The 17,915-nt window shown below is 38.3% G+C and overlaps 5 protein-coding genes across 5 annotated transcripts; 4 read left to right on the top strand and 1 right to left on the bottom strand.

Moving 5' to 3' along the window:
* The first annotated feature begins 2,033 nt into the window (after positions 1-2,033).
* EV154DRAFT_490493 (uncharacterized protein) lies at positions 2,034-4,921 on the top strand. The gene is made up of 6 exons (XM_051599429.1): positions 2,034-2,669; positions 2,738-2,773; positions 2,838-2,954; positions 3,574-4,052; positions 4,117-4,257; positions 4,326-4,921. Exons 1-6 carry the CDS (start codon positions 2,136-2,138, stop codon positions 4,723-4,725), a joined length of 1,707 nt encoding a protein of 568 aa, XP_051463528.1. The 5' UTR covers positions 2,034-2,135; the 3' UTR covers positions 4,726-4,921.
* A 1,515-nt stretch (positions 4,922-6,436) lies between these two features.
* On the top strand, positions 6,437-8,128 carry EV154DRAFT_490509 (uncharacterized protein). Its single transcript, XM_051599430.1, has 3 exons — positions 6,437-6,917; positions 6,972-7,567; positions 7,639-8,128. The coding sequence occupies exons 1-3, from the start codon at positions 6,534-6,536 to the stop codon at positions 7,901-7,903; spliced, it is 1,245 nt and encodes a 414-aa protein (XP_051463529.1). The 5' UTR covers positions 6,437-6,533; the 3' UTR covers positions 7,904-8,128.
* EV154DRAFT_117234 (uncharacterized protein) lies at positions 7,827-9,466 on the top strand. Its single transcript, XM_051593930.1, has 8 exons — positions 7,827-8,127; positions 8,181-8,220; positions 8,284-8,367; positions 8,433-8,593; positions 8,651-8,823; positions 8,883-8,964; positions 9,019-9,132; positions 9,190-9,466. Exons 1-8 carry the CDS (start codon positions 8,082-8,084, stop codon positions 9,324-9,326), a joined length of 837 nt encoding a protein of 278 aa, XP_051463530.1. The 5' UTR covers positions 7,827-8,081; the 3' UTR covers positions 9,327-9,466.
* A 139-nt stretch (positions 9,467-9,605) lies between these two features.
* On the bottom strand, positions 9,606-13,032 carry EV154DRAFT_410467 (RNA helicase-domain-containing protein; the record flags this gene model as incomplete). The annotated part of the gene is made up of 4 exons (XM_051595400.1): positions 9,606-11,960; positions 12,021-12,108; positions 12,164-12,418; positions 12,476-13,032. The coding sequence occupies 4 exons, from the start codon at positions 13,030-13,032 to the stop codon at positions 9,606-9,608; spliced, it is 3,255 nt and encodes a 1,084-aa protein (XP_051463531.1).
* A 645-nt stretch (positions 13,033-13,677) lies between these two features.
* On the top strand, positions 13,678-17,790 carry EV154DRAFT_490514 (SNF2 family N-terminal domain-containing protein). The gene is made up of 11 exons (XM_051599431.1): positions 13,678-13,916; positions 13,978-14,527; positions 14,589-14,626; positions 14,693-15,418; positions 15,556-16,591; positions 16,651-16,774; positions 16,848-17,104; positions 17,166-17,271; positions 17,325-17,389; positions 17,450-17,562; positions 17,617-17,790. The coding sequence occupies exons 1-11, from the start codon at positions 13,776-13,778 to the stop codon at positions 17,707-17,709; spliced, it is 3,249 nt and encodes a 1,082-aa protein (XP_051463532.1). The 5' UTR covers positions 13,678-13,775; the 3' UTR covers positions 17,710-17,790.
* Positions 17,791-17,915: the final 125 nt, after the last annotated feature.

Below are 17,915 nucleotides of genomic sequence, written 5' to 3' on the forward strand. Positions count from 1 at the left end.
GTGGCGCCGTCTCCTTGTAATAGGAAGGGTCCACTCTCTTTCTTTGTGAGTTCTGTGAACCAAGGATAGAATTCTTTCGCCAAAATATCGACGTAAACGTCCTGGTTCACAATACCATCGATAATGGCCAAACCCCTTTCCATAAAAACAGCTCCAGACCATAAGCCCACCTCCTCCCCATTTCACTGTGGGAATAGCGTTTTCCAGCTTGTACCGCCCTCCAAGCATTCTAATTTACTCTCCTGGAGTTTCCGTTGCCTTTTAAAGAGTAACGAGACTCATAGGACCAAATGACAGTGTCCTATTGATCACGGTGATCCTGCGCCCAAGGCAATCTAATTTCCATGTGCTCTTTAGTAAGCTTAGGCTTTTTGGTTGTAATAAAAGATCCAAAGCCAAGATCCTTCACACAAGTTATCAATGTTGGTCTGCTAACAATGATTTCAGCATTTCGCAATTGCAATCTCAGTTGATCGAAAGTGGCAAAAGAATTCTTTCTTATAATTCTTCTCAAGTGATCACGAGCCCTTTTGTTAATCTTTTTTGGGGCACTAGAATGCTTTTTAGGTAAAGGGCTACCAGCTTGCTTGATTCTGCAGATCGTATTTCGCACAGTACCCAAAGGCATCTCAACTGCTTGTGAAATCTGGTTTGCAGTTTGTCCGATCTTATTAAGGTAAAATAAACCCCAATGTTTTTCAACTTTTCTTGGCATAAGCTTCTTAGCGTTGTTTTCTGTTATGTTTTGTTCTGACTTGATAAGTTGATTAGAGTAATGTATGATGAATAAACAAAGTTAATTTGAATTATGTGGAAATTTTTATTTGTTTTAAAGGGGTGTCCAGAATTAATTTAGCGGGGTTGTTAGATCGCTGCTGTATGTAACAAGCTAAACAACTTTATGCCAAACACGCCTATCATATACCAAGCACTTTGATCACTCAGAATGCCCTTTCTGTAACATGCCAGAGACATGCTTAGAGTAGACCACACCTATACTAGAAAGTGAAAGCTGGCCCAAATCCGAGTAGCATTGTGGTGGGCGATAGCAAGCAGTAGACTAGAATTACATAGGTTGTGCTTGGTGATTCACTGATTAAATAAAATCTACATAGGCGATTGCTCGCCATGTATACATGTACATATATGGTCACAAGTAGTTAGTTATAGCAGCGCTTTGGAGATGTAAAGGTTTTGCTACTTACATATTTTGACCTTGACTCTTGTTTGACCGTAATTTGACACGGACTCACTCAGAATGCCCTTTCTGTAACATGCCAGAGACATGCTTAGAGTAAGATCACTTGAGACTAGAAAGTGAATGCTGGCCCCAAATCCGAGTGGCATTGTGGTGGACGATAGCAAGCAGTAGACTAGAATTACACAAGCTGTGTCGTGATCGAGGCTATATACTTAATATATGACTCTATCTACACTTCTTAAATCTTCCATTTGATAATCCTAAATATAATTCTTATTGGTACTTTATATTAAATACTGATCATTTACTTTATGTACAGGCTTGATCTCATATCATCCTTCATACAAGTATAAGGCATACATTTAAATAATAACATAATATGAAAACATATGAAGGTTACATCAGCCACGTTGAGGTGCCACAGCTATCTTTAATAAGAACTACAATTTCCCCTGAATGTTGTGCTACACGATATACACAGTTTAAGAATGAATGTTATTGTTATTGTTATTGACATCTCATTATGGTCTTTCTATATGGGATCATTACATCCGAGTATTATCTGGATAAATCTACCCATAACCGTCATCAGCCCATCTGTGATCAATGTCTGAAATAATGTGTATATAAAGACCCCCTTTTATTTGTTTAATAAAGCTTTAGTTTATTTTTGCAGTTTGATAATTTCACTTTGTTAAATTTTACATTTTATTCTTAATTCGCTATTATCACTCTCGAATTTCTCAAGCTGTACCAAACACATCATGTCCACAGAAAAACTTCATTAATACCCTTGTTTATACAAGTAGCCGCAACATTTATTATTCAGACACCGATATGATGACGTCAAAAAGTAAGGATTTTGGAGTGCGCCTTTGGAGTGCGCAGTATTTTTCCTTTTTTTTTTTTTTTTTAAAAACTAAGCTACTTTCAAATGTCAAAAAAGCCTAATCTAAAACCAGCACCACCTTATCTTAACAAGTTGAAGGGCAGCTACACACTGGATGATAGCTTACGTGAAAAGCTTAGTTTAACTCCCAACATTCTGACTGGCAGTGTAAAGACTTGGAGCAATATAAAAGATGTTGTCGATGACTATCTGGACCACTCTGAAGTGTGGGAAGCACAACCGCAGCAGTTTGTTTTGATGTTACAGACATCACTGAAGACAATTAATAATATTTTAAGCAAGCAGCCTGCTAGCAGCACCTCAATAACTGAGCTTCTCTTGAAACAATACTGCTCATCTCTTGATATCTTTTACCACCATCCAAAGATCGTTGCGGATCTCAAATTATATTATCAGAAAAAGGAGTTGAAAAAGCGTGACAAGGACAACTTGCAGCAAGCACATATTCAGTCCAATGCTACCGCTTCGGCTATGGTTCTTGAAAAAAGCCGCTTAATGGAGGAGGGGTCGAAGAAGAGATTATTTGATGAGATTGAAGATGAGGATGATTGTCCCGTGGTAGGCAAAAATAGTCAATTTCAATGAGATTTACAGCTTTTCTTTTTTAATCACTTAACTTTTTTTAGCTCACTGACAGAAAATCAAAAGATCGGAGTATGAAGGTAAGAAATTCATGCATCAGTTTAATTTTCTAAAACGAAGAAAAAACCCCCATTCTCCTCTTAGAGTGCTGGTGCGGAAGAAGAACTCACTATTGATGATATCAGCGAAATAAGCAAGCAATACGAGCAGTCTTTGTTTGATGCAGAAGATCCTTTCAATCCTAATCCCAGTGTGTCAAAGGTGTTTGGGATGGAGATAAAATGTAAATTAAGGTAACAAAAGAAAATACTGTTAGAACTTTGTATATCTTTTATTTCGAGAAAATTTAGATTCGGGAATTCTACTAGCAAAAACTACAGGTATTTATACTAAATGATTAGATGGCTTTCGGATAATATATGTGACGCGTTAGAGGAATATGATATAATGTTATACGTAATGTCTGTTTAAACAAATATGTTATGAAGTAATTCCTGCCTTACAAAGTAAAGACAAAAGTACGTGAGGATCTAAATTCATCTCCGCAGGTGACATTACGTAAATGCCAAAGAGAAAGTTTAGTGCGTGTAATATTCAGTAACCGAATATTCCGCCTATGGGATTGTACTATACTTTTATGGTATTATAATATTTTACTCGTCACAAGGCAAATCACCTTGTGCACAGACACCAACGGTTCTGATGATAACAGATGGGGCGAAGTGTGAGCCATGAATATTTATACATGATCATCCATTATTATGTAAAATGTGATGATTCTTTTATTATAATCTATGACATCCTCAACAAAAGGTATCATCAATATTGTATACGTAGTTTCCTAATATAAAAAAAAAAGATACTTATGATAATTCTATAGAGCCAATACTCTTTTGTCAAGAATGGGAAGCGATTTGATTACCATGCTCCTTCAAAGAACCTCATATCGCCCAAAAAGCCTGCTCTCAGTCAAAGCGATCATGGTTACCTTAGTGACTTATTTGAAATACGCCTGTCTTCAGATTTAAGAACAAGTTCCAGCTCTGCCACTCAAACGATATTTGAAGCCTACCGAGACGAACAATATGCAAATGCTTACATTAAGTCTCATGAAGGTGCAATTTCTTTTTTAAATAGTGCACTAGACTCTGACAATTTCATGGACACTCGAAAGCTTTGGACATTACCAGGCGAAGGCAAGTTTATTGACATGATGCGACATATCCTAACCGACTATTATCAAAGCTGTCGAAGATCAACTCCAATTAATCCAAGTCATGAAAGGACTTTTTTCTGTGAAGCTGTTGTTCCTATATTTAAGAACTTTGGCATTATGGTTGGCAGCTTAAGCGGCTCATGGTGAGTAATTCTCTCTATTAGATATTCAGAGATGATGAGAGGATTAATCTTTTCACATTTAAAGGTGCGAGAAACAACTAGTTGAATCAAGACGTGTATGGCTACCCTTGAAAGACTTTCGAGTTTCTGGAATTAATAGAAAGCTCCTCGATGGTATTTTAACAAATGAAGCAGAGACTTTAGCAGTAATGTTGGAATCTTCGGGGTAAGCAAGAGACTTTTTTTTAAAAGATTTACCATTTCTGTAATAAGGCTAAAATATTCTCTTAACAGATCCGAGGCCACCACCCCGCATAGTATAGATGACACTTACAAGCAGCTAAAAAGCACATCTGACTTCATGAAGTACATCATCGCAAAGTACAAGGTGGGATCTTTGAAGACCTTAATGAAGATACAAATTCCTTGCGTTTCTGTTATTGAAAACTGTCTTACGCTTTGTTTGACTTCTGTTCACGACAACAGCAAATGGAAGTTCGTCGAAGCAAGAACATGTACCATCCCCACCACCAGAGCAGAAAAAAAACAGTGGATCAAAGTCTTTGAGTTTCTCGCCTTTCTCAAACATGTTGTGGAGAAGTCGTTGGCCCAAATTGACCAATTGGAAAACGAATCACTAGGCTACGTTGATCTAGGCTCTGAAGAATTATTAGTCAAAGACTATTTTCTATGAGTAGTTTCTTTCTTTTTCTTTTTCTACCATTCTCTTGAATAGTTCTTAATTGTGTATTTATCTCAATAATACCCTAAAAATACCTTGTATCACATAAAGTCTTTAGTTTATTACTTTCTCAGTAAATCTTCGTACAGTGATTAGGTGCGAAGAGTTGACAGCTCGAGTTATATTCTTGTGAACAGCGACGTTAAGATAAGGCTTTTGGACAATGTAAAGCGCATCTAGATATTACATTGAGTACTGATAGAATGAGAGAAAAGACAATAAATGGAGGTTAATTGGGTCATGATAGATTATGTTACTACATACTAGATTTGGCTTTAGGTTTCAGCATGCTGGCTACAGAGGCAGATACTTGCTGGTCACGAAAGACTTATTCCTTCTTCTCTCAGTGATAACTATAAAAACCATCTAATTCACTTAGATAGAAAGGAGCAAGCTCAAATACTGTGTATCATCTTTTTAATAGACAATCATAAATGGGTGCAACCTGACCGTCAAGAGAGCAACCTTGCAACCTTTGGCAAGGAATAGCGCTGAGAATCACGAAAAACGCTATCAATGGTGTGGAGACTACTGACATGAACTATCTTACCAACTGCGTTTTCGTGGATGAAGCTGGTTTTAATATCAACATGAGAAGCCATAATGCTCGTTCAGTTAGAGGTACACCAGAAATAGTCGAAACGCCAATCACTCGTGCCGTCACGCATACTATATTGGGAGCTATAACAGCTCAGGGTGTTATTTCAGTTGAGATCAGAGAGCCTTTGATGGAAGCAGAAAGAGAAAGATGCCCGTAGCGAAAAAAGATAACAAAGGGAACTGTTACTGGACATTACATGAGGCTTATTTCTAAGACGTTAGATGAGATGGACAAGTTCCCTGAAATGAGAAATTTCTATATCGTTATGGACAATGCACCAATCCATACCTCACAGGATATCACAAACTTAATCGAGACTAGAGGCTATAGAGCTATATATCTGCCTCCATATTCTCCTGAGCTGAATACGATTGAAGACTTCTGGTCAGTCGTCAAAAATTCAGTCAAGCGAAGTGTATTTCAAGAAACCGAAGATTTGAAAACTAGAATCAGCGAGGCTAGTGAAAGCGTCAGTATAAAGACTCTTCATAACATCGCTCAGAAATCCGTTGAGAATTTTCAAAAATGCTTTGATAAAGAACCACTTTGATGGGCCTTTGGGTAATGTAGATCTTCAATAAAATTACGAACTTCAATGATAACATAAACAAATTTTGAGCGATACAAAAGCGAATTTGAGCCATTTGCAAAAACGAACTTTGGCCAATAAAAAAGCGAACTTTGGGCTGTAAGACAAGCGAATTTCAGTCGGAGACCAGAGCGACTTTGGTTAATTGGAAAACGAACTTTGGGGGTGGAGCCACTGTACATATATTAGTACGGAGCTGATGATAAACTCCAACCAATCGATGCTATTTTGGTGTAGCATGAGTGAAATGTTTCTTTCTTTAACGTAAATGTGTCACGACCCATAAGCTTTGATCACTGACATTTCATTAAAAACAGAATCACGGTAAACTGTCGCCCTCCACCCCTCCTCTATCCCCTATAAAAAGCTAGATTGAAGTGAAATGGTGTCGCCATAATTTTTTATAGTCAGCGAACAACCCATTTTTATCTGCTGAGAAATTCAGGACGTCCATCTTCAATGGGAATTGTGTTACATTATTCTATTTCCAGAGGGGCAAAAAACCTAAAAAATATTTTACAAAAAACGAGATCTCTTCTTCATCTCGAGAATTTTTTTATTTTTTTTGTAATGAATGTATTTGAGACATGTTTTAGTAAAAGGGGAGGCAGACGTATTTATCTTCCTGAGGAAGAAGAGGAAGAAGAAGAACGAAATTGTTTTACATGTTGTGTGTGGACAAGTAAAAAATACAGGGAAGGGATAAGGCTCCCTGAAGGAGGACGAAGAGGAACAATAGATGATTATTTGGATCCCAGATCGCCCGTGAGCATAGAAGTTTTGTTAGCTGAACAAGAAGAGGAACTAGACCACTATCTGGGTCAGACAACAGATGATGAAGACGCTTTCATTGCCAAGAGAAAGAATAGTGTTGCCAGTAATGCCTTTCTGGAAGAAGATGCCCAGTTTCTATCAGAGCACAGAATATCCGCTATCCTTGTTGACAGGCCCAAGGTAACAGATTAAACTATTGCATAGTAACCATTTATTTACTCTTATATGATTTAGCTGGGGAGTGCCAATATCTTTCATTCGGAACAGCTCATAGAGCCTCCACAAGAATTGCTGGATGTTGTCATACCAGTAACAAGTACAAGCACCAGTAGCATCAGCAGTCGTGTCTTTGCCATCAAAACTAGACCTCAAGAACTCATCTCAGATGTCATGCATATCACTCATTCTCCACAGGAGATTCAACAGCCCATCATACCCTCACCCTATGTACCACCCTCTCCTAATGTGCCACCCGAGCCAGTCGTACCTCAAGCTAGTGCTTCTACTACTACCACTAGTACACGGATGGCCGAATTTCCGGCCACCACATTGACCCGTAGTCCTTATAAACCCACACCCATCATGCAACATCATGACCCTATACCAACACCACCGCAACCCATCCTCAACACAGGTCGAAGACCTTCTGCTGTCGCCAGTTTGCTAGGTGACAAATTAGACGATTTCACTGAAAAACTAGCATTTATCAAGAAGAATATCATTATGAGTCTAGATAGTGACGAAGAAGAAGAACTGACTGAAAATAATCATTTTTATAATACTGACCCATTAAACAAGCATCGAAAGAGTTTAGATGGTCGTGACCTAAGGTAACATACATATAAACATCTTGAATCGAAGAAAAAAGAAAGAAACCTTATTGACTCCTTTGTGTGTAAAGTTCACATATAAATAATAACGGCGGAGGACAAGCCAAATGGGATAACTTTGTTTTACCAAAGTTTAATAAAAAGCAACAAGCAGAGTCTCATGCTGTACCACGCTCAGTCACACAAAGTTACTCAGATGCATCGTCCAGCGACGACGAAGAGCCTTTTGACTTTAGTGTGGTTGGTAAAAATGTCCGTAACTTTGGTGAAGGTGTAATGGGAAATGGCTTACGGATGTTTAATAATATATCCACCCGAATCAAGAATCAGAAGTAAAAAAAAAAAAAAAAAAAAAAAAAAAAAAACCTTAAGCTTCCTTGTACAGTGCGTCCATATATAGTCAATCACCGAGAGTGGCTTACTTTCTATCCCCCCCTTTTTTTATAATAAAAAGAGACAACGGCAAACTTCTTTTCTTTTTTTCATCAATAAGAAATAATTTTAAGAAAAAACTATGGATTACACAAATAAAGTAGTTATTCTTTATGGCGGCACTTCAGGTAATTTCGTTTGTTTATGCATATTGTGCACGGTTACTTAATTTATAATCAAGGCATTGGCAAAGAGCTATTGTTTGCCCTTGTTTCAAGAAGGTACACAATAAACAAATACACAAAACATACATTGTTTACTAAAAATCTCGTTCTAAACTAAAGCTGTAATGTGATCTTTACCGGTACAAACGAAATTAAAGGAAACAAAGTACTTGAAGAGTTAAATATCCTTTACAAGGACTCAAGGTAAATCATATATCACTCCCCTCCCCTTTTTTTTTCTGCAGTGGACTGACTTGTCATTATTTCAGACCTCATAATGCGATTTTCCATTGCTCAGATATCACTGACTGGGCAGGACAAGAAGAACTTTACCCGCTCGCTGAAGAAACTTTTGGAAAAACTGTCGATATTGTATTGGTGATTGCAGGAATTTTGGATACATCGAATTTGATTAACGATATAGAGCAAGGTAACGGGGAACTTGAAGTTAAAGTTTAGCTACGCTTACTAATAATATAAAAAAAAGATGGCAAGTATCGTACAATCGAAGTCAATTTAACAGCGGCGATAAAAGCAAATCGATTAGCGATTCAATACTTTTTAAAGAAAAAGAAGGGAGGCTGTATCGTAAATACTTCATCTGTTTTTGGTCTTACCGGTGCATGCACTGCGCCATTATACGCCGCTTCTAAGCATGCCGTAAGTCTCTTTATTATCTTATTTTTTCTGAATTACTTATTTTTTTTGGAAATATGTAGATTATAGGATTGACGAAAAGTTACGGAAGTCTGCTTCGGACCACGGATATAAGAGTTAATGTGGTAGCACCACATTTTGTAGGTAATGTATGACATTTGTGTTCTTGTTTAGATAAAAAAGTTAACAAGTGAGTAGAAACACCTTTACTTCCCGGCGTCAGTCTTGGGGTAGCTACTAGTTTTGGTATGGTTAGTATGAAGGATTGCATTGAAGCATATTTTTACGTCCTAGATGATGAGACACTTAATGGTAAATCTGCTGACTCGTATTTAGCTCATTTTCCCTTTATCTTACACTAATTTATAGGTGATGTCGTGAACGTGTCACATTTGGGCAGAACGACCGAGCCTCGCTATTCAGATCCAATTATTGAACAATTAGATACGATGTGTAACCAAAGAAGGGAAGATACTTTAAACGGCATATTAAACTATTTTCAATAACTTTAATGTGTGTGTAAAAGTGTAAATATAAAGTGGAAGGTGAAGGGAGGAAGCAATGTCACCGTGTGGAAGAATAATGCATAAGAATAGAAGTTCCTTTTTTCTCTTTATATATGTTGAATTTATCAGTGTCAAAACTGAAACTATTTTTTTTTTGTTTTTTTTTGTTTGAGTGTATATATGTTAGTGTGTGTGTGAGAATGTGTGAGGGAAGTAGGTCAGAAAAGAGCAAGCAGCTCATTTTTTTTTCACTGTCAAAAAAAAAAGTCTTTCCAATAGTTAGTATTGGGTGTAGGATTGACTTGCTTGACTACGGATATCAAAATCTTGACTCATCATGGACGAGACATCTTGTGATTTGTAATCGTCGTAAGGATAAGCACTTTCTTGAGACATACTAGGGTTTTGACTAGCCATCTCGCTCATCATACGTAAACGATCACTTTGAGAAAGAGCTAGACCAATGGAGGTTTGACTGCTATACAAGTTTTGGCTATTACCCATCTGTTGCCAACTAGCATGGTTGGCAAAGGTGGAAGAACCAGGTACATAGCGTTGCGAATCCTCTCCTCCTTCGGGTCTCATATTCTTTCGGTTAAAGACGCTGGATTGAGAGAGATCTTGTGTAAATGGTCCACTGGCAGAAGGAATAAAAGGGATACTGAACTGAGAATTGGGAAGTGATCCAACTTCAGAGGGGATATAACCAATAGGATCATGAGTCTGCATAAAGTCTTGCCCATATCCCTTGCGACGTGTATCAGCGGCTAAAGGAGGTCTGGCAAACGCTTCACGTGCATCCACTTGATGTGCAAGTCCTTGACGGAATTTATCATCCTTGCGATAACTCTTTCTGGGTCGGTTGAATTGAATCATTGAAACACGTAAATTATTCAAGGCTCCATCCACCAAACATCCCTTCTCCTTGTAATGCACCAATAAATGATGCCATAAAGGATGTCTACTCAAAATCTTGGGATTACCGAGGATCACAACACCATATTTGGCACGGGTAAGGGCTACATTTAAACGACGAGGATCACTCAAGAAACCAATACCTTGATGTTCATTGGAACGCACACAACTAAGAATGATATAATCCTTTTCACGACCTTGGAAAGCATCCACACTAGCAACTTCAATTTCCTTGTAAAGATCCTTACGTAAAGATCCGTTAAATTGCATGTATTGCACAATGTACGAACGTTGACCTTCATAAGGTGTAACAACACCGATTTGAGAAGGCAAGATACCTGACTTCATGAAGCGTGTCACAATCTTTTCACAGTTGGAAGCCTCTGTTCTGTTCAAGTATGAGGTACCAGAAGTAGAGATTTCTTCGTTACCTAAGTTAACATAGAACATCATGGGAGTCTCAGGAACAGGCCAAGGGAAATCAACATTCTTACGAATACGTTCTTGGGTGGTAATACCGTTTTGAAGTGTACCTTCGTAAAACATATTACTAGGGAATTCGGAGAGACAAGGATGCATACGGTATTGGACTTGAAGACGAATAGGACGGATACCAAGAATGACCAATCTCTCAAACAATGATTGGCATAAACCAGCACGAGCGGCCTTCTTGTTCATGATGACGGGACCTAATTGTTGATGATCACCTACCAAAACGGCTTGCTTACAGCCTAAAACAAGAGGAATCATACACTCAGGTTCAGAAGCTTGGGTAGCCTCATCAATCAAGACTGTACGAAATCTTAATTTAGCAACACGAGGATCACCAGCACCCACACTGGTACAACAAATGACATCAGCGTTCTGCAAGATTTCCTTTTCACAGGCACGCTTTAAAGATTTATACTTCTTTTCATCATAGGCACTCAATTCACCTTGATCACGTTTCAAATGAATGAGTTTTTGTAATTCAACATTAGTATCGTTATTTTGTACTTGTTCATGTAAAGTCAAGAAGGAAACAGGTGAGTCTAATTCTTCACGCGATTTAGCCGTGATACGCACGACCTTAAGGCCAGTTTGATGAATCTTTTCAGCAAGTTGATCAACAGCGACGTTGGATGGAGCACAGACCAAGACTTGACCGGGATTCATCTTTGCTAAATGATAGACGATGGATGCAGAAGTAACTGTTTTACCAGTACCTGGAGGACCCTGAATAAGACTAAGAGGCTTTTGAAGTACGGATTTGACAGCATAGACTTGAGAATGATTCAATTCGGGTAAATTGGGAGCAGAAAATCGTTTAGGCATTTGGGTCTTGAGGACTTGAGGCTCAACATCGTGTCCCAAAAGACGATGGTAGATATAACCACTTACACTTGTTTCATCCACAGCAAAGGTCTTCATGGCAGATTGCATACGATCGAACGAGGTGGATTTCCAAACAAAATCAACGGAAAAGTTGTGAGTACAATCTGTGGGAGCTTTACCAGCACGAGATAATTCAAGAGCGACTTCATCACTCATATTATTAGGAATCTTGATTACATGACCAGCAGCATTCCATGCTTCATGCAATTCACCACGGTAACGAAGACAAAGTTCATCACCTACAGCCAATTTGATCTCTCCTAACTCCAGCTTGGGAAAATAAAACCAAGCAATGTTCTTTTGATTCAAACCTACATCCCAACGCACTACAATATCATCACACGTCTATATACTTGATTGTTAATTTAACAAACAAAAGGCAAAATAAAAAATCCATAAATTTACCTGGGATTCTTTCAACTTTTTATCATAATCAGCTTCCATCATGACGAGAGGACCAAAGATATTTTGGTATTGATATGCATCTTCATATCTAAGATGTATGTGTGTTATAAAAAAATAATCCTACATGTATCCGTGGATCTTACCTTAACAGCACAGGGTGAGGTTCATCATCCACACCTGGTTTCTCTAAATCCTCCAACGTAGCCTCACCATTATCCTTCCATAATTCTTCCAATTTGTTGATTTGAGTAGCAGAGATCTGACGGGCACGAAGTTGCTCTTGGTCAGAAGGGATCTTGACGAGCCATGTTAAAAAGCATCGATCATCGATCAATGGCATCCATTGAGTGGTGTCCCAATTCATGTCTTTGGAAGAAGGCACAGCAGCACATGGTTGTCTTTAAAAAAGATAGGTTTAATAATGTGGTCAATGAGTATATTGAAGAGTACGTTACCTGCAAATGAGAACGACGACAGTGTCACTCTTGGCAGGAATGAAGCCCAACAAAAAGACGTTACGACAACCACAGTTGTAACATTCCAAGACTGTATCACCAAGGGGAGAGTCAGGGTGTAAGGAGACCTCTTTGTGTTTGGCACGTACCAAATGGTTAATGATGTGAGATCCAGACGTGTTTCCTCTTGAATTACAGAACCATCGGTCACATGTCACACATTTGACAACGGAAGCGGGGGAATGAATACCGCAGTACTTGCATGCATGAGCAGGTAAGTCTTTGTCGTCGGGTTTGACAATGAGTTCGCCAAAATCGTCGGTGTCTTCAAACTGGAAATCATTGACAAAGGAGGTGGTGCCGTTGGCTTGGGCATTTTCATCCTCATCATTATCGGCCTGTCCGTCTAAAGATAATGATTGTAACGAAAGATCGGGATCAACGTCATCTTTGGGCGTTTGTGTAAAATCACTGTACTCGTATTGCGAAGACTGCGTGTCAGCAGAATATTCTAGAAATGTAAAGTCATCTTGCGATGCTCCTTCAAAGTGATCCATTTTGGTTCTCTTTTTTAATGAAGAAATGAAACTTTTTTTTAAAATTGGAAAAAAATCAGCAGTGAACGAGAGAGAATGGACTTTCTGTCGGGTAATCAATTATGCGGTCATGTGATCATCTGAGTAGCGCGCGCGCGGGTGGGAAGGAGGGCGCGACTCACGAAACATGGCAATGACGTGTTTGAGATTTACTTTTTATGCTGTCAAACAATAACAATAATAATAATAATAAAAAATAATAAAAAAAAGAAGAGATACAAAACCAGATAGAGTAAAGGGAGGGGAGGAGGGGGGGTGATGATGATGTATTGTGTGTTAGTTTGTGTGAGTCGACGGTTTTTAAATTAATGCAAAAAGAATAATGAAGAAGGATGGTCAAGCCAATTGAACGAGATAAAATCAAGGACAATGAATAAAAGAGTATGCATGGCAACCCATGATAAGTAGTTAACGGCAACAAAATGGACTTAAGAGTGCTTCTTTTCGTAAGCGATTTCTTAAGACGATCATGTGCTGTGTAGCAGCTGACCCTTTCGTATCGTCATGTGATGGGCTTCGAACTTGTAAAAAATTTCTTCCCCCTCACCTTTCCCCTTCTCTATTTTAAAACATTGAAAAAAAAAAAAAAATTTATAAAAAAGAAATTTTTTCCCTTCTTTTTTTTTATTTTTATTTGAATGTTATAAATTAATTAGAATTATTAGACTTATTGAAACCACTTTCCTTATTAAACGAAAAAACACATGAATCAAGATTGTTTTCCCTCACAAAAACCAAACAGTGGTAGGTCTTCTGCTTCAATGACAGAAACAGCCAAACGTCGACGTCTAGTTGAAACACCTTTAAATAATATGTTTAGACCCACACCTGGTCAATCTGCCCTTGTAAGTTTTATCATTATTTTTATAAAAAAAAAGAGATGAAAAAAACCCTAATGGATAAAAGATTCAAAATAGACTTGCCAGTATATTAAGGACGGATTCTCCACCTACTCCACCACAGTCAGCCTCAAAGGAGGAGTCTCCCACACCTTACTTAGGCAACCTAAAAATCGAAGAAGATAAGCCAAAGATCGAACAAGTACAGCAACAGGGCGAATTAAAGGAAAAGACACGCCAGGAATTGTATGCTGAACAACTAAGACTTCGTGAAGAAAGTAAGCGACGCCAAAAGGCAACCGCTGAACAAGCTAGACAACTAGAAATCGTCAAAGCCGAAGAAAAAGTCGTATTGTTAAGGCAACAAAAGTTGGAGGAAATGGGTGTTAAACCTGACCCTGACGTAAAGCCTCAACCTTCACCAAATCCAAAACCAGCTGTCAAAGTAGAAAGTGATGATGATATCATCATTGATGAGGAAATGACCAACAAAAATATCTGTATTGGCATGGTTAACACCGATATTGTTGTCGAGAAAGCACCTCTAAACCTAATCCGTGATGAACAATTCGAGATTGTCAGTCTAGAGTCCGAAGGCAAATTATCTGACAACTATTGTGAGTTTTTCCCCTGTCAAACCCTATACTTTTAAACTGGTCACTAACTTATTAAAAATAGCCTTCAAAGTGACATCGCGCAGTCAACCACCTCAATTTGTAAATATTTGTTTTTATTAGCCGCATACATACAGATAGATTAATCCTCATTGTTTCTTATTTTAGTATGGATGGGTTCCATTCAAGGATACAAAGGTGTTAGGTCCGCTTGTCGATCATCGTCTGATTTGGTGGGACGCTGTCATTCCTCGAGGAAAGGCAACCGCTGCCCGTACGCCTATTTGCATCATTCTCTATTGTCGTCCCGATTTATTAGGTACCATTGGCAAGTATTTCGAGTCTCAACGTCTTTATTTAAAGAACCCTCCTTTTTACAACCCCGCCTGTCGCTACAGCAATCCTCATTATATGTTGGATCAATCACACTACCATCACCTTCACCAGCAACAACAACATCAACAACATAACCATCATCAACAGATCTCTCATCAATCAAACCAGCAACAGCATCATTATCAGTATCAACGTCAATCATACCATGACTACGGTGGACCACATTACCGTTATGATCTTCCTTACACTACCCACCATCAATACACGACAGGAAATCCTACCAACCAAGGACAGAAGGATATCGAAATGTTGTTGGCCAGTATCCCTAGCGATGTACCCCAAATCCTGTTAAAAAAGAGAAAGAACAAGAAGAAATCAGGTGTAATTGAAATCTTGACGGATGATTCCATGGACGAATCTGATAAAGAAGAAGAAACCTTGGATAACGGGTATGTTGAAGGCTTGAAATGTCATCTCATGGACCATCAAATTAAAGGTGTCAGTTGGATGATTGACCGAGAGAATAATCAAAGTAGCAACGGTGGTATCTTGGCTGATGTAACTATAGTTTATTTGTATACATTCTATTTTCATTGTCATGCTCATCCTTTTCTTTTCTTTTTTGTTATTCTAGGACGTAAGTTTACTTCATAAATACATACATACATAGGGAAACTAACGCAGCAGTCACATAGATGGGGTTGGGTAAAACGATTCAGACCATTGCACTTATGGCTTCGACCATGACATCAGAAGACGATAGGGAATCAGGTGATCCAGATCACCAGATCACACTCATTGTTACACCACTTGCATTAGTCCATCAATGGGTCGAAGAAATCATTTCAAAGACCGACAAGGGTAAACTACGTGTGCTTAAACATCACGGACCTAACCGAGCCAGGAACCCTGCCGTGTTCAAACACTACGACGTAGTAGTGACGACCTATCAAGTTGTAGCTTCAGATATGCCCGGAGATGAACGCAAGGGAAGAAAGAAGAAGAGGAAGGATTCTTTTGTTGTGGATGATGATGATGAAGAAGAAGTTTTAAAAGATGGGGCTAAATCAGACACAGAATCAGACGCAAAATCAGACGCAAAAGCAGAGGAAAAAGCAGAAGCAAAACCAGTTACGAAAAAAGATTATGGACCTTTATTCCAAATCGACTGGCACCGTATTGTATTGGATGAAGCTCAGTTTATCAAAAATAGAATGACCAAAGCCTCCTTGTCGTGTGCCACACTTAAGGCCGCTAAACGATGGTGTTTAACCGGTACACCTATTCAAAATAACGTAGACGAACTTTATAGTCTTTTAAGGTTTCTTAGAATTCAACCTTTGTCGGATTATCCCACCTTCAAAAAGACGATTTCCATACCCATCATGAATGGTGACACGGCAATAGCGATGAACAGATTAAAGGCAGTCTTAATGGCAGTCATGCTGAGACGTACCAAGAGCGTTTTAGGCTCAAGCACCGCCACACAAGACGCAAATGGCCAAGAAACCCAACAAACTGAAGAATCCGATGAAAACTCCAGCCTCTCCAAAAAATTAACTCTTAAATTACCTACACGTGAAAAATCAGATTTGCTGCTCCAGTTTAGTGATCACGAACGAGCCTTGTACGAACTGCTCATGAAGCGTTCCAAAGAAGCCATCGATTCCATGACTGGAAATCAAAGTCGATACATGAACATGCTCTGTTTATTGCTTAGATTGAGACAAGGTAACCATTCTTTTTTATCTTTATTATTTATCTCTTTTATTCACCTTCCGATCTATCAGCGTGTGACCATCCTCAGCTTATTCTGAATGCAATCGATAGCGACAAGGATGTTCTGGACATTGTATCGGATGCGGGTAATGTGAGTGATAGCATGTATCCCAAACTTTGTGAACTATGCGGAAGGTAAAATAATAATAATAATAATAATAGAAGAACAAGAATAAGCAGAAGGTTCTAAAAAAAAAGTTTAAAAAAGATCAAACAATGGTCAGACTGTGGATAACACGACGCCTTATTGTGACGATTGTATCAAAGTGATTAAACAAAGTGATGGCAAAGAAGGTCACCACGGATTATTCAAGACCAGCACCAAGATTAGGAAATTAATGGAGATTCTGATGGAAACGCGTGATAAGAATCCGGGTGAAAAAACCATTGTGTTTTCCCAATTCACAAGCATGTTGGATTTAGTAGAAGGTCCTTTAAGACGCAACGGATTTGCTGTCTGTCGATGTAAGTAGTAATTTTGTCATTATATATATAAAAAAAAACTCACGCATTTCCATTTCATCAGATGACGGTTCCATGTCAAGTCAATTACGAGAAAAGAGTTTGCATATGCTGAAACACGATAAAAAGGTCACAGTCATGCTGATATCATTGAAATGTGGATCATTAGGGTAGCTGATTTTGTCTTTTGGATGTAAACAAATAACTAACTTTTTCGGCTTAGACTTAATTTGACTGCAGCAAACCGGGTGATATTAATGGACATTTGGTGGAATCCCGCACTAGAAGGTAAAAAAAAAAAAAGATAGACTCATTAGAGATTATGCAACTGACAAATCACCACCGTAGAGCAAGCCATTGATAGAGTCCACAGAATCGGTCAAAGATTACCCGTACATGTAACCAGGTTATTAATTGATAACACAGTAGAACTTAAAATTGTTGAATTACAAGAAAAGAAGGTAACCAGACAATCACATAAAGCGTGATGTTTTTTTAATTGACACCTTAATTAGGCACAACTTAGTAAGGGTGCTCTTGGTGATGGTCTGGTAAAGAGTGCAAAGTTATCAGCCAGCGAAATTAGATCATTATTTTTCAACTTATAACATATTATCTCTCCCACACACACACACACACACACACTCACTCCCACTCACACTCACACTCACATTCCATTTTTGCATTGTTTCTTTTTTTTTTTTTTTTTTTTTTTTGATATTTTTTTTTTCTTTTTTTTTTTTTTTTTTTTTTTTACTCATTATTAAAATTACGAAATTTAACTGTAGATCATGATTCTTAATTTTCCATCTTG

Source organism: Mucor mucedo, assembly GCF_025094135.1.
Source record: "Mucor mucedo strain NRRL 3635 chromosome Unknown EV154scaffold_2, whole genome shotgun sequence".
Classification (NCBI taxonomy): domain Eukaryota; kingdom Fungi; phylum Mucoromycota; class Mucoromycetes; order Mucorales; family Mucoraceae; genus Mucor; species Mucor mucedo.